Source organism: Panthera tigris, chromosome A1, assembly GCF_018350195.1.
Source record: "Panthera tigris isolate Pti1 chromosome A1, P.tigris_Pti1_mat1.1, whole genome shotgun sequence".
Lineage (NCBI taxonomy): Eukaryota > Metazoa > Chordata > Mammalia > Carnivora > Felidae > Panthera > Panthera tigris.
Genome location: NC_056660.1, coordinates 69,014,565 through 69,028,225, shown reverse-complemented (window position 1 = coordinate 69,028,225; position 13,661 = coordinate 69,014,565). Strand labels below are relative to the sequence as shown.

The following is a 13,661-nucleotide window of genomic DNA, read 5'->3' as shown; positions in this document are numbered from 1 at the left end:
GCCCCTCCCCCACTCGCTCTTTCTCTCTCTCTCTCTCTCTCCAAATAAACTTAAAAAAAAACAAAAACAAAAACAAAAACCCAAGGCTGTATCTTACCACTCTATAATTTTTTCAGGGTATAATTTTTTTTCCACAGATCAAATATACTAAAACATAAGGCTCAGATAATAACAATAGCTTATTATGGTTAGGAACAGCTTTTTTTGCCAATGGAATTAGAAAGACAAGAGTGTGTTTTTTTTGTGTGGTGTAATATTCACTTAGGTTCTTCCAAAAGCCTCAGTTACCAGATCTATAAAATTGAATTTAAAGTTATATTTTCTTTATATTGCGGAATAAAGCAAGTAAACATTTTTTGGTGAAAGAGAAGAGGTACTTACTTATTTTGAGAGAGAGAAAAACAGAGAGAGAGAGAGAGCATGCACAAGCAGGGGAGGAGGAGGAGGAGGAGGAGGAGGAGGAGGAAGAGGAGGAGGAGGAAGAGGAGGAGGAGGAGGAGGAGGAGAGAGGAGAGAGAGTGAGAGAGTCCCAAGTAGGCTCCCAGCTCAGCACAGAACCCTGTGCAAGGCTCATTCCCACAACCCTGGGATCATGACCTGAGCCGAAATTAAGAGTCAGACACACAACCAACTGAGCCCAGGTGTGGCAAGAGATAAGGTATTTATAAATAAAAGAAATTAAATAAAAAATAGTGCAATGTAAAAACTGATTTGAAAAAAATCAATATGAACTCCTAAATTTTCTCCATAGAGAAATGGTGGATTTCAGGTATCTGGTAAGGAGAGGTACAAAGTGGGCCTGAAATATTGAGTGATGGCAGAAAGCAAGGCAGCTTTGAAATATACATGGGCTGTATTAAAAAAGCGAAAGAAACATCTTAAAGGGATGTCCACTCGCCAATGCTGTGGCAACGTGAGTAGCAACAAGAATAATTAAAGTGACTCAAAACACATGGAATTGATGAAAATTCTTGAGTTCATTTCAGTATTCAATGAGAAAGCCAGAAAATGTATCACCATTGGAGACTACTGAAGCAATTCTTTATTCAAAACTTGGTAACCTAACCAAAAACTTGAGTCTGGAATCTGCCTCTCTCAATAGAAGGGGTATTTCAGGATATACAGGAAAATGAGGCAAAGTTCTTTACAGAAGTATGCCAACTCATAATAACAGCAAGAATCCTCATTCCACAACATCTAAAGAAATTATGGACTCTGGCAAGCACTGTGAATCGCTGTAAAAACCATTCAGGAGATCGGACATTTGCATAAAGACAAAGTAACAGGACCTTGCCTCACAATGGCAAGATCAGAACATCACCACCCTAATTCAATGATGAATCTTAGCACCATTCATGAAATAGGAAGTTCACATCACTTCTGGTAGATTCTGGCCAAAAATATTCAACTTGATCCATCAGGCCTATAGAACTAACTTCCAGTTTTCCGGAAATGCAGAGGATAGAGGAAGAAACTGAGTGGCACCACAAGGAAGAAATCTGACAAATTTAGAAGGTAGGATATTTTAGAGTATAACTGGTCCTGTTTCTTCAACAAGAGGGTATCATGAAGAAAAAATAGGGAGGGACTCTGCTAGATTAAATGAGGTCCAAAGGACATAACCAAGTGTGACTATGGCCTACAGTGAATCTCATCTTATTTTTTAATGTTTATTTCTATTTTTGGGAGAGGGAGGGAGGGAGGGAGGGAAGGAGAGAGAGAGAGAGAGAGAGAGAGAGAAGAGGGAGGGAGGGAGGGAGGGAGGGAGAGATTGAGCACGAGCAGGGGAGGGGAAGAGAGGGAAAGAGACACAGAATCTGAAGCAGGCTCCAGGCTCCAAGCTGTCAGAATGGAGCCTGATGCGGTACTTGAACCCATGAACAGTGAGATCATGACCTGAGCCTTAGACGCTTAACCGACTGAGCCACCCGGGTGCCCCATGAATCTCATTTTAGATGAGTACATACAAATGACATTTATGGGACAAATTTGAGTATGGCCAAGATATTAGATGAAATGAAAAGTACATATATATGTGTAGAAAAAATCAGAAAGGATATCACACTAATGTATTAACAATGATCACCTCTGGGGAACAGGAATACAGTATTTTATCTTCTTATACTTGTTTATCTGTATGTTCCAACTTTCTATACTGTACATTTGCTATTTTTGTAATAATGAAAGGTTATTTGTAATTTTAAAAAGGGGGGGCTTTTTTAATTAGACCAACCACAGAGGGTTCTATAAAAATTAAATAAAGCAATATATGGAAAGCACAGTGACTAGAATAAAAACATTCAATAAATGTTAGCAAATTTTCTCTTATAAAAGAAAAACTAGGGGCAGCTGGCTGGATCAGCTGGTAGAGCACGAAACTTTTGATCTTAGGGTCGTGAGTTCAAGCCCCATGTTGGGTATAGAGCTTACTTAATTAAAAAAATAAATAAATAAAATAAAAAGAAAAAGGGGTCCCTAGGTGGCTCAGTCCATAAAGCATCTGACTTCGGCTTAGGTCATGATCTGGCGGTCCGTGAGTTTGAGCTCCTCATCAGACTCTGTGCTGACAGCTCAGAGCCTGGAGCCTGCTTCGGATTCTGTGTCTCCTTCTCTCTCTGCACCTCCCCCACTTGTGCTCTGTCTCTGTCTCTCTCTCAAAAATAAACATTAAAAAAAATATAGAAGAAAAAGAAAAATGAATTCTCTTTAAGTTATTTAAGAAATTCCATTGTTAACTAAAAAACTAAAACAAAACAAAACAACCTCAAGAACAAACAAACAAAAAAACCTACGAAAGCTACAAAGGCAATTCTGTAGCCAGACCCACAAAAACCCAAAACAAAAAAACACCACAGATCCACTCGTCGATAACCGTTGGCCTTTACCCAGCCCCTTATATTTATTCTTGCTCTAACGTTCTCTGTCTCTGGAAAGTCAAAGGGAAGAAAGGCAGAGAATATAAAAGAACCAAAACATCAACATATTGGTTTACAAGGCAAGAGGCAGTATAAGCCATCTTTCTGGATTAGGCAAGGAGTACTATTTTTTGAGCTGAACACTTCTTACAGCTACAGGCTTTAATCTTCTATCTGGTTAATTTTTAAGTAGGCGGCATAAAAGCATCACACTGTGAATATTTTACCATCCACCAGTTCAAACACAGGGTCTTGTGTTTGCAGAGAAGCGTTCAGGGACGGATCAATGGTCAGAGTCTGACAGGCTCTGGGGACTTTGGCTGATGGGCTCATGTAGACTCTCATTCAGCAGCGGTTCTGAAAGCCCACACATTTAGGCACAGGGGAAGTGGCATTTTGAAGACTGCAGTGAGCCTGCAGTCCTGAATCACACGGAGTCTCCCTGTTCAGAGGCCCCTGTAATACAAGGAAGACCTTCCTGGGTACTGACTGTTCACTTCCTAATGACAGCTATAAATCTTGAGCAAGCTGGCTTCGATGCTAACTTCAGAGATTCAGCAACACCTTTCGTATTATAAATGGAAACAATCCCCATCAAACACACAGGAGCTAAAGGCTAGGCTGAACTCAGCAGGCACTAAATACAATTAACTGAGTGAATGCTGAAAATGCAAAGCGCTCAAAGCAGAGTCAGTCCCCGGCACAAGGGTGGGTGTCAGGAGAAGGGGATGATGGTGCCAGGGCTAACGAAGAGGGCTTTTGGTTTCCAGGGATCGTCAGAGTTACAAATCACACCAATCTGATGCCTTGCTTTAAATGGGTCTATTTTAATTTGTTTCATCTTAGCCTGGGAGGTCTTAGCCTTTCTTTTCGTATTCAATGGAAAGTAACTTACAATTTTTCTGCCAGCCTGAGGAACCACCTCAGGCCTTGCAAACACTGCAAGTTCTCAGAAGTCTCTCTCCACCCCTAGAAAGGGCAGAGCCAAGGAGAAATGGGATCCTACTGAAGATCCCATGCCCAGAGCAAAGTGTACCAAAGCCCTACAGCCCAACAAGAGTGACTCGGAACTCTGTGATGAGAAAATGTGGCGAATTCTTTTCCGAAGACCCCTCCCTAGCTGTTTAAAACCTGCACCCACGACTCACTACTTTTCTCTCCCTCTAGAGGCCCGGGCCCTAGCAGCAATAGGACACAACAGCCGCTGAAAGTGCAGTTCAATAAATAGAAAGGAATTCAGCTTCTTGGTTAACAGCAAAGTGCAATTCAATCTGCTTTTTGTACAAGCGGGAAGCTGAAAGCTATTCCTGAGGCCCCAAGAATTAACCAGAGAGCTAGAGGCCCTTTTAGTCGGCTGAACTGTAGGCCTGCCTCTGTCCCCACATCCCTCGCCTGAACTGCTGTCCACACAGAGCTTCTCCCAAGCCCTCCTGCACTCCCCATCTGCTACAGGAAAGTGCCTGGACCTCAAAGGTCACATCATTCAATTTCTGCTTACACGGGAATTTGAGAATGAGGGAGGCAACACATCGGATCTGGAAGGTCCCCCTTCCCGCTACACCTCGTGACAAAGTCAAAAGCGATGGGGAGCTTCTAAGTTTCGTATCAATTTCATTCGCCCTTGCACCAAAAGGATTCTCTCCTTGGAAAAGATTTTTAAAATGTCAGTTAACACCGGGAGCCAGAAAACAAAGACAACAACACAACCCTAAACAATCCATCCGTTGAGCCCGGGTTCCCTGAGGAATTGACAGATTCCACCGAGCAGCCGGCAATATCCCGGGCACACTTGGCTCAATGGCCACAAGCGGTATGGAATTTTAGAAGAAAAACCCGAATAGTAGAAAACCATGGGGCGCCTGGGTGGCTCAGTCTGTTAAGCGTCTGACTTTGGCTCAGGTCACGATCTCGCGGTTCATGAGTTCCAGCCCTGTGTCAGGCTGTGTGCTGACAGCTCAGAGCCTGGAGTCTGCTTCACATTCTGTGTCTGTCTCCCTCTCTCTCCACCCCTCCCCTGCTCGTGCTGTCTCTCTCTCAAAAATAAACGAACACATACACACATAAAAAAGAAAACTACAAGCCTCTGCAGACAATGATTCACAAGAATTGAAAAGGTGCAAAACTCAAAGCAAAGTGGAATGGAGACGGGGAAAAAAGGATTTATGCCAACTTCATAAGCAGGACAGAGGCCCAGTGACATGCAGGATGCAAAGGCAGGCTGCTGACCAACAGCTGGACTTGCCTTTAGATTTATGTCAATAGTCTGAGCTTCAAGCAATGCACGTTACAATAAGAAACCCAGCCCAGAAACAGACACACAATAGTCCCAGCAGTGACACCACAGAAGACTCTGTTGCCACTGGCCTGTCTTATGCATCCTGGTGTAGCAGCCCAGCTGTGTCTCCTCTACGTGAACCGTTCTAGTCAACCGTGCATGCTTCCCAAAAGGCTGCTGGCTCCTGCAATCCCGGGCTACATAATGGCTTCATCGATTTGAGGATTATAAGTAGAGGGAAACAATTAGCAGCAAATCATTCAGAAAACTGAAAGCCACGGGAAGTCATGGCCTTCGCTTCTTCCTGGAACTCCACATTCGTGTCCCCAGTGCCCTTCCGGACACCGCCACGCGATGTCTGGTTGGCATCTCAGACATAAGCCGGCAGAACCAACCTCCCGACTCTCCACCCCTCAGTCATCACCTACTTCCCTCCACCCTTTCCCATTTTAGTTGCCACCAAAATGGCCAGCCAGCTGCTTAAATCAAAATCTAAGCATCCCTCTGTCTCCTCAGCCTCCACCGCCAACCCATCACCACGACAGATGGACCCCGTCCCCAGCACGTAGTCCAGCATTTGCAGCCACCCTTCTCTGCTTCCACGCCTGCCACCTCCTTTGCTGCCACCACTGTGGCGTGGACAACAGCAATGGCTACCTCACTGGATTCCCAGCTGTCACTGTCCCCCAGCACCCACATGCCAGCTAGACTTTCAACCCCATGAAACATTTGGCCTCTGTCCCACCTCACTGCACTTCACCCTCTCCATTCCTGCCATGCCAGCCTTCTCTTAGGTACAGCTGAGCCTTGAACAACACAGAGATTAGGGCTCCAGCCCCCTGCACAGTCAGAAATCTGCATATAACTGTTGACTTCCCTAAAACTTAACTACTGTTGACTAGAAGGCTTGCCAATAACAAACACAATTAACACGTATTTTGTAAGTTCTACGTATTGTACACTGTATTCTCACGATACAGTAGGCTAAAGAAACATGATGAAGAAAACCCTAAGGAAGACAAAATACATTCACAGTCCTTGTGTTGTATCTACATAAAAAAAATCTGCGTGTAAGTGGATGTGTGCGGTTCAAAGCTATGTCGTTCAAGGGTCAAGTGTATTTGAACATCTGGAACTTGTTCCTGCCTCGGTCACTGCCCAGCTGTTCCTTCTTTTTTTTTAATTTTTTTTTTTTAATGTTTATTTATTTTTGAGACAGAGAGAGACAGAGCATGAACTGGGGAGGGGCAGAGAGAGAGGGAGACACAGAATTGGAAGCAGGCTCCAGGCTCTGAGCCATCAGCCCAGAGCCCGACGCGGGGCTCGAACTCACGAACCGCGAGATCGTGACCTGAGCCGAAGTCGGACGCTCAACCGATTGAGCCACCCAGGCGCCTCCCAGCTGTTCCTTCTACCTGGAAAGCTCTTCCTCCAAAAAGGAGGGACAGATTCTCATCCCTTCCTCAGAGAGGCACCGCAGACTGAGCCATCACAAGCGGTGCCCTGGTCACCTTCTATCACATCCTTCTCCTTCAGTTACCCATAGAGCCCTTACTGTTATCTGACAGTTCTTGCTTCATCAGTCATCTTGTCTGCTCCCCTGAGGGTCAGGCTTGTCTTTTCACCACTATGTTCCCGGTGCCTGGAACCGTGCTTTGCACACAGTGTCCACTTTGTAAGTACTGCTGACTGAATGGCTTCACCCCTTTGCTAAATGATGGTCAACCACCCACAGTATCCAAGATCCTGTGCTCTGTACCAAGAGTGCGGAGAAGGATGTGACACGCTTGGTCTAATCAGCTACGAGACTGAAAGCCACGGGGCGCCTGTGTGGCTCAGTCGGTTGAGTGTCCGACTTAGGCTCGGGTCATGAGCTCATGGTCTTTGAGTTCGAGCCCCACGCTGGGCTCTGTGCCGACAGCTCAGAGCCTGGAGCCTGCTTCAGATTCTGTGCCTTCCTCTCTCTCTGCCTCTCCCCTCTCTCTCTCTCTCTCAAAAATAATAAACAAACATTAAAAACAAAAAAGCCACGGGTGGCAGGGCTGTGGCTGGTCAGACTAATGTACCACTTGTAAGAGCACTCTTGAAAGGGAGGCATTGTGTGTTCACACATTCCCACCAGACTCTGTTCTCCTTTAGCATATGTGCGTCTTGTGCAAATTATAAAATTGGTAATAATAAGGGTGATGATGGTTATCATTCAAAAGCATCCCTACTGGTTCTGGCCACTTTATGTATACGACTGCTTATCCTCAAAACAACCGTGGCCAAGCAACCAGCGTGGTCGCGCGGACACAGGGGCATTAGCAGAAGCGCAGAGGGAACAAGTAAATTGGCCAGTCACACAGGGACAAGGGCAGGCCTGACTCCGTGCTCACGCTTCTCCCACTTAGGCCAACTTTCAAAGAAATCGATCTTCAGCTCATGTCCAGTCGCCCATGGCAGCAACAGAGAGAAACGGAGTTAACATCTTGGTCTCACAGGGTCTGACTTCCCCAAACTGTCTCGTGATGTGACAGACAGAAGAAGGGAAATATGACAGCAATAGGTTATAAGACCAGTTCACAGCACAGCTTTGCAGAAACCCAGGATTCAAGGAAAATGTGGTACATTCTTTCTCCCCATGTTGGTCAGCACCATCGGGAGCACGGAGCAGATGCGGGTCAGATAAATGCTGTGAAAATGCTGAATCAGTTGACGGAGAACATTAACTTTCCCTTCTCCTCGGCACCCCGTGGCAATAAAGAGCAAGTTTCTAAACCACTAACCTTGTGAGTTCTTCCTGGAGTTGTGTGTGGTCAGGTGGAAAGAATTTCACCACAAACTTCACAACAACATGCTTTGGCCCTAAAAGGGGGCAAAAAACAGTAGAGCATTTTTGATTTGTTCCAAATGCAATTAAAGAAAAAGACTCTGGAAGGTATATTATACAGCAAATAATGGATCTCATTCCAAGCCGTCAAGAGTCCATCTGTTGACGTCCAGGTCGCTGAACAGGTAGTTCAGTTCCTAATTCATACTTCCATATTGCAGGGAGACAGAGAGCCCTTATAAAATAACGTTTTGACAAAAGTATTTCATTCAGGTATTACATTTTTTCTCTGAAGACTTAAACTGTACCCGGATTTTAAAAACAGGCATTCGTCTTCCAAAATTTATCAAATTGGCCCTTTCAGTCAAAATATGGGCTTTCGACAATGAGGAAGTAATGAAAACGTAAATTGGTTATACAATTTAGTACTTCAAATGATCTACAAGGTACAGCTTCCACTGTGTTCATCAAATATATATGAGCATCTATGTGTCAGGTGCTCCCCGAGCGCTGGAGAAAAAAACATCAACACGACATGACCCTGCCCTCGTCCAGTCAGCCGAAGCCCTTCACAGGTGTCTTATAAGCCATCTTACAGACGAGTTCAGGCAAAATCAGGAAGCAGATCTGGGGTGGGTGGACAGGGAGAAGATCAATGGGATGGGTCACTTGTCAGAATTAAAATGTCAAACAGATCATAATAATTTGTAACCCGAATCAGAGCTTGTTTTGAGGTACAGATCAAATTTTATACATATATCTACACACATATATATTTATGCTCAATATAAGAGGAGTCTTGTAGGTTCTACCATTTGGAATGACAGCAATGAGTTTATGTTCTATAAAATATAAGGTACGATAACGAAATCCAAATTTTAACAGCAGCTGTCTAAAAGCAGAAAAAAATTTTTTTTGCTCTGCCTTCGCTGTCACAAAAAACAGATGTTGTATTATCATTTCTATGATAACATATTTAAGTTTACGAAAAAAAACGCAAAAGCGACAGAAGGTGAAGATGTAGACAATATATAAAAAAGGAGGAGAAAAACAAGGCACAGAAATAATGAAGCCCGGAGACACTGGCCCCCCTTTCCCTGACCACTCACTCTAACAATTAATAGAAACCCTCGCCTGTCAACTCTGGATCATAAAGTAACAATAGCAAAATGGGGAAGAACAGGAAAAACCATGCTATATCCTCTCCACAGGGATCCCCTGAGGCCACACAGATCCCTAGAAAACCTGAAAGTAGGAAGGTGCTATCCCCCAATGCACAATGACAGCTTCACACAGCTAGCCATAGCACGCGGAGACGGAAGGAGAATCCTCACTCCAGGGTGGACCCAGCAGTGACAGACGCGGTCTTCCGTCTGTATTTGGCAACGGGCTAAAAGACACCTTGCCACAGTGAGCATTTCCCAGGAGGTATTGCAGGGACACACGTCATCATTCTGGATGCTTCACTACCTCCCCCGTCAGGCCTAGGGGCTTCTCCCAGCAACGTGCCCCTACCCTCCAGCCCCCCAACACGCTCAGGTCACTGGCCAGCAACCCTCGTAAATGTTAAACTAACAATGCCAGTTTCATTTTCGGCATCAATAATTGCTTAATTTAAATGACAGAAGCTCAGCATCCATTTCAAGTGCACGGGGGCCATCCAGACACCGTGTGCCTGTTCAGTACAGCCACAAAAATTGCTAGAAGTGGCCCAGTGGGGCTTCTTAATCAGACATTAAAACGATCCCAGCAAGGTAGTGTGGAGCTTCAAGCTCAACTAATGGAATGCACCTCTGTTACTACCCTCAGACTTTTGCCCGGGCTGTGGCTGCAGTGAGGGGGCATTTGGGATGAGTTGTCTGACTCTGCGCTTGACCTCAAAGTGGAGAGGAGGGAAACGGTCCTGGTCCTGGGGCACAATGAGAAGGGACAGAGAAAGCTAGCCTTCTTCCCTCACTCCTCTCCTAAATCCTCCTTAATCCTCCCCAACACATACTGTAAATGCAAGCCAGACTCCCTTCAGTTCTGCCTGCCATTCAGACACACACACACACACACACACACACACACACACACACACACACGCTTTCAGGCACTTTATTTTTCCAAGCAACCAATATGTGCACTCTGATTTCACAGGCATTGAAGAGGCAGGACAGAAAACCTAACATCAATTTTATGAATACATGGTTGCACCTTCCCCTTCAAAAGTGACAGTAACAACCTCGGACAGAGACCAGGCAAGCTCAATTAGTCTGGAGATTAACAGCATGCTCTAGTCGTTAATCAAAATGAGGTTTGATTTTCCAAGCAAGGTTTTGATTACCAAATTGTTAAATATTAATACTGCAGAAGAGACATTTTAATGGCACATGGATTAGTGGATGAAAAGAAATCATGGGGCCAAAAAAGAAAAAAAAAAAAAAAGAATCTGTGTCACCAGTGTGCTGGATGCCACAGGGCAAACATCTAGAGGAGGAAAATGTCTGGCTTTATATTTAACATCACTGTTAAACACATGGTGTATACTTACTTCTAATCTGCTTGACAATAGGTTTTAAGAGATCCAGCCACACCTACAAAGGAAAAAACAGATGAGACAAATTCTCAATGAAAGGATGCAAGTATTTGGAGGCTTGACTTGGAGCTGTTTAAAATCAAAATACTTTTTGAGTATTCGAGACCGTCTGTTCCTATTCTCTGCAGGACGGCGTATCTTACATCACTGACCGCTTTTATAGTACAGATCCAAATTTGCTGGCATTATCCCTGAGCTTCAAAGCTACAGTCTCTCCCAGATTCAAATGGTTAACTATGAATGTGTCTCCTGTCATCTGCAGTGTTCCACCAAAGCTAGCCACTCAGGAAACTCAGATGCATGATTGCATGTGTGGCTACAAGCTGAGTGAAATATGCAGGCTCCTTAATGAAACAAAATACGTGTACATACACACATTTACAGAACAGCACGCCTTTGAGGGATATGGGAAGGGATGTTTAGAATATTACCTCTGCACTGGGTACTCTCCATAAGCTTTTACCTCTTAAAAAAAATTTTTTTTAATGTGTATTTTTGAGAGACAGAGATAGAGTATGAGCAGGGGAGGTGCAGAGAGAGAGGGAGACACAGAATCCGAAGCAGGTTGCAGGCTCTGAGCTGTCAGCACAGAGCCTGACCTGTGGTTTGAACTCACAGACCACGAGATCATGACATAAACCAAAGTCAGCCAAGCAACGGACTGAGCCACCCAGGCACCCCACTCTTGACCTTCTGACAAGGTCAGAAGGATTTCTGCTGCCCAGGAGAGTAACCTGAGACTTGTAGAGACCAGTAATTTGTCCCGGGCTGGCAGAGCCAGGCCTGAAGCCAGGTATATCCAGCTTCAAGGTCCAGACTCTTCACATATGTGCAGTTTAGGGGGCAAGATTAAAAGAGAGAGGAGATAAACCAGCTGCCCTTATTGATAAAACATAATTTAACCGTATTATCCCATTTCACACATGCTTTTCTCTCAATTCCTGGTCATTTGAAAAGGGTTCTACTGAAGCTCATATTTGCATGTATGACAAAAGCAAGGTTAATGTGCCTAATATAAAGAGGATTTATAACAAGAAAAACCAAATACTCCCAAACTATGCAAAGAATAACAGCTAAATGACAGAGAAAAAAAAGAACAATGGCTAATGGGAAAATGTTCAAATTCAGGAGTGATTTACCCTACAAACGCAAGTCTGAATAATCAAATACCACTTCTGCCCATTACATTTGCATCTAGATATGCCTCTATGTATGCACATATTTGCATTTTATAATTCTCAGATTTAGCAAAGGTAGCAGAAAATGTACACTGTCTTACCTCTATTGGCGAATAAATGAATTGGTATGTTTCTGGAGACTAATTAAGGAATAATTACGAATAATTATCTAAAGCCTAAAAAAACAGCTCCTATACATATTCTTTCATCCAGTAATGCAACTTTGGTAAATCATACATTTATGCACAAAGATTTATGTAAAATAAAAATGTTGTGATTAGCATTGCTGATAGTAAAAAATTTTTACAATAATAAATGAAATAAAATAAGTCTACATTTATATGACACATTATCATGCAGGCATTAAAAATTATGTTCTTGGTGAATATTTAAGTACGTGGGAAAATGTGTTTGGGAGGTTGGAAGATGAGCGACTTCCTGTCTTCTGCCTTTCTCCATTATTCAAATTAGCCTTAAATTGAGCACTAAGAATTCTTATAATGCAAAAACTAAAAATTTTAAGTCTCTGCTTATTTAGGTTACTCTTCCCCCATCACCTTTTCAAATAAGTAAGATTTTGTTTAATTAAAAAAATTTTTTTAATGTTTATTTATTTTTGAGAGAGAGAGAGGGAGGGGCAGAGAGAGAGGGAGACACAGAATCTGAAGCAGGCTCCAGGCTGTGAGCTGTCAGCACAGAGCCCGACACGGGGCTCGAACCCACCAACTGTAAGATTGTGACCAGAGCTGAAATTGGACACTTAACCAACTAAGCCACCTAGGCGTCCCGAATTTTTTTTTTAATTAAAAAAATTTTTAATGTTTATTTATTTCTGAGACAGAGAGAGGCAGAGCATGAGTAGGGGAGGGGCAGAGAAAGAAGGAGACACAGAATCTGAAGCAGGCTCCAGGCTCCAAGCTGTCAGCACAGAGCCCGATGCGGGGCTCGAACCCACAAACTATGAGATCATGATCTGAGCCAAAGTCAGTTGCTCAACTGACTGAGCCACCCAGGCACCCCAATGTTTTTTTAATTTTTAAAAAATGTTTATTTATTTTTGAGAGATTGGAGTGGGGGCAGAGAATGCATGTGCACGCATAAGAAAGGAAGGGGCAGAGAGAGGGGGATAAAGAGAAAATCCCAAGCAGGCTCCACACTGTCAGTGCAAAGCCCTACATGGGCCTCGAACTCACAAACCACGGGATCATGACCTGAGCAGAAACTGAGAGGCAGGATGCTCAACTGACTGAGCCACACAGGCGCCCCCAATCAGTAAGATTTTATCATGAAATTCTCATTTCTGTATTTCCTATCTGCTGCTCTCCTGCTTCACGGAGCTTCTGGTCTAGTGAGGAAGCGACAGGAACCAACTCCCCCAAACTGACAAAAGTGAAGACGTGCCTGACCCAAAGGGAATGCAGGGAGGAGCAGAGGACTCCCAGGGTCTGGGGCAGAGCAGTCTGACCCAGGCATGGGGGCAGGGGGACCGGAGACCCGATACAAACAGGACATTGTGAAGGGAACACGTCCCTGAAGATGCTGTCATGTGGAGATCTGAAGGGAACAGAAGACACACAGGTAAAACCTTTGTCCAGGTGCCAGAGGTGCAAGGGGATAGCTGCAGAGCAGGGCTGGTGGGTCAGGAAGGGGTCAGCCTCCCCGGAAGCCATGTTGAGATTCTTCATCCTTATCCTAAGAGCAATGTAAAGGATTTAAGCACAGGGCTGATACATGCAGATGTGCACTGTAAAAAGACTGATCTGGCAGTGTGGGAACAGACAGAGGGGCTGGAGCAGAGGCAGGCTGACCACACAAATAGTGCAGGCAAGAGAGGATGGTATTTTGGACCAGGAATGCAGAAGCAGAGTCGGGGGAAGTGGGCGGATCTAAGAAAAATTTAAGA

The 13,661-nt window shown here is 44.2% G+C and overlaps 1 protein-coding gene across 3 annotated transcripts in view; it reads right to left on the bottom strand.

Moving 5' to 3' along the window:
- Window positions 1-13,661, bottom strand: part of FARP1 (FERM, ARH/RhoGEF and pleckstrin domain protein 1) — a 296,010-nt gene that overhangs the window by 70,037 nt on the left and 212,312 nt on the right. For all 3 annotated transcript variants that reach the window (XM_042979513.1, XM_042979519.1, XM_042979509.1), the window contains exons 4-5: window positions 10,536-10,578; window positions 7,959-8,037 (exon numbers count right to left, since the gene is read on the bottom strand). In XM_042979513.1, the coding sequence (XP_042835447.1) occupies window positions 7,959-8,037; window positions 10,536-10,578 (122 nt within the window). The remainder of the gene's footprint in view (window positions 1-7,958; window positions 8,038-10,535; window positions 10,579-13,661) is intronic.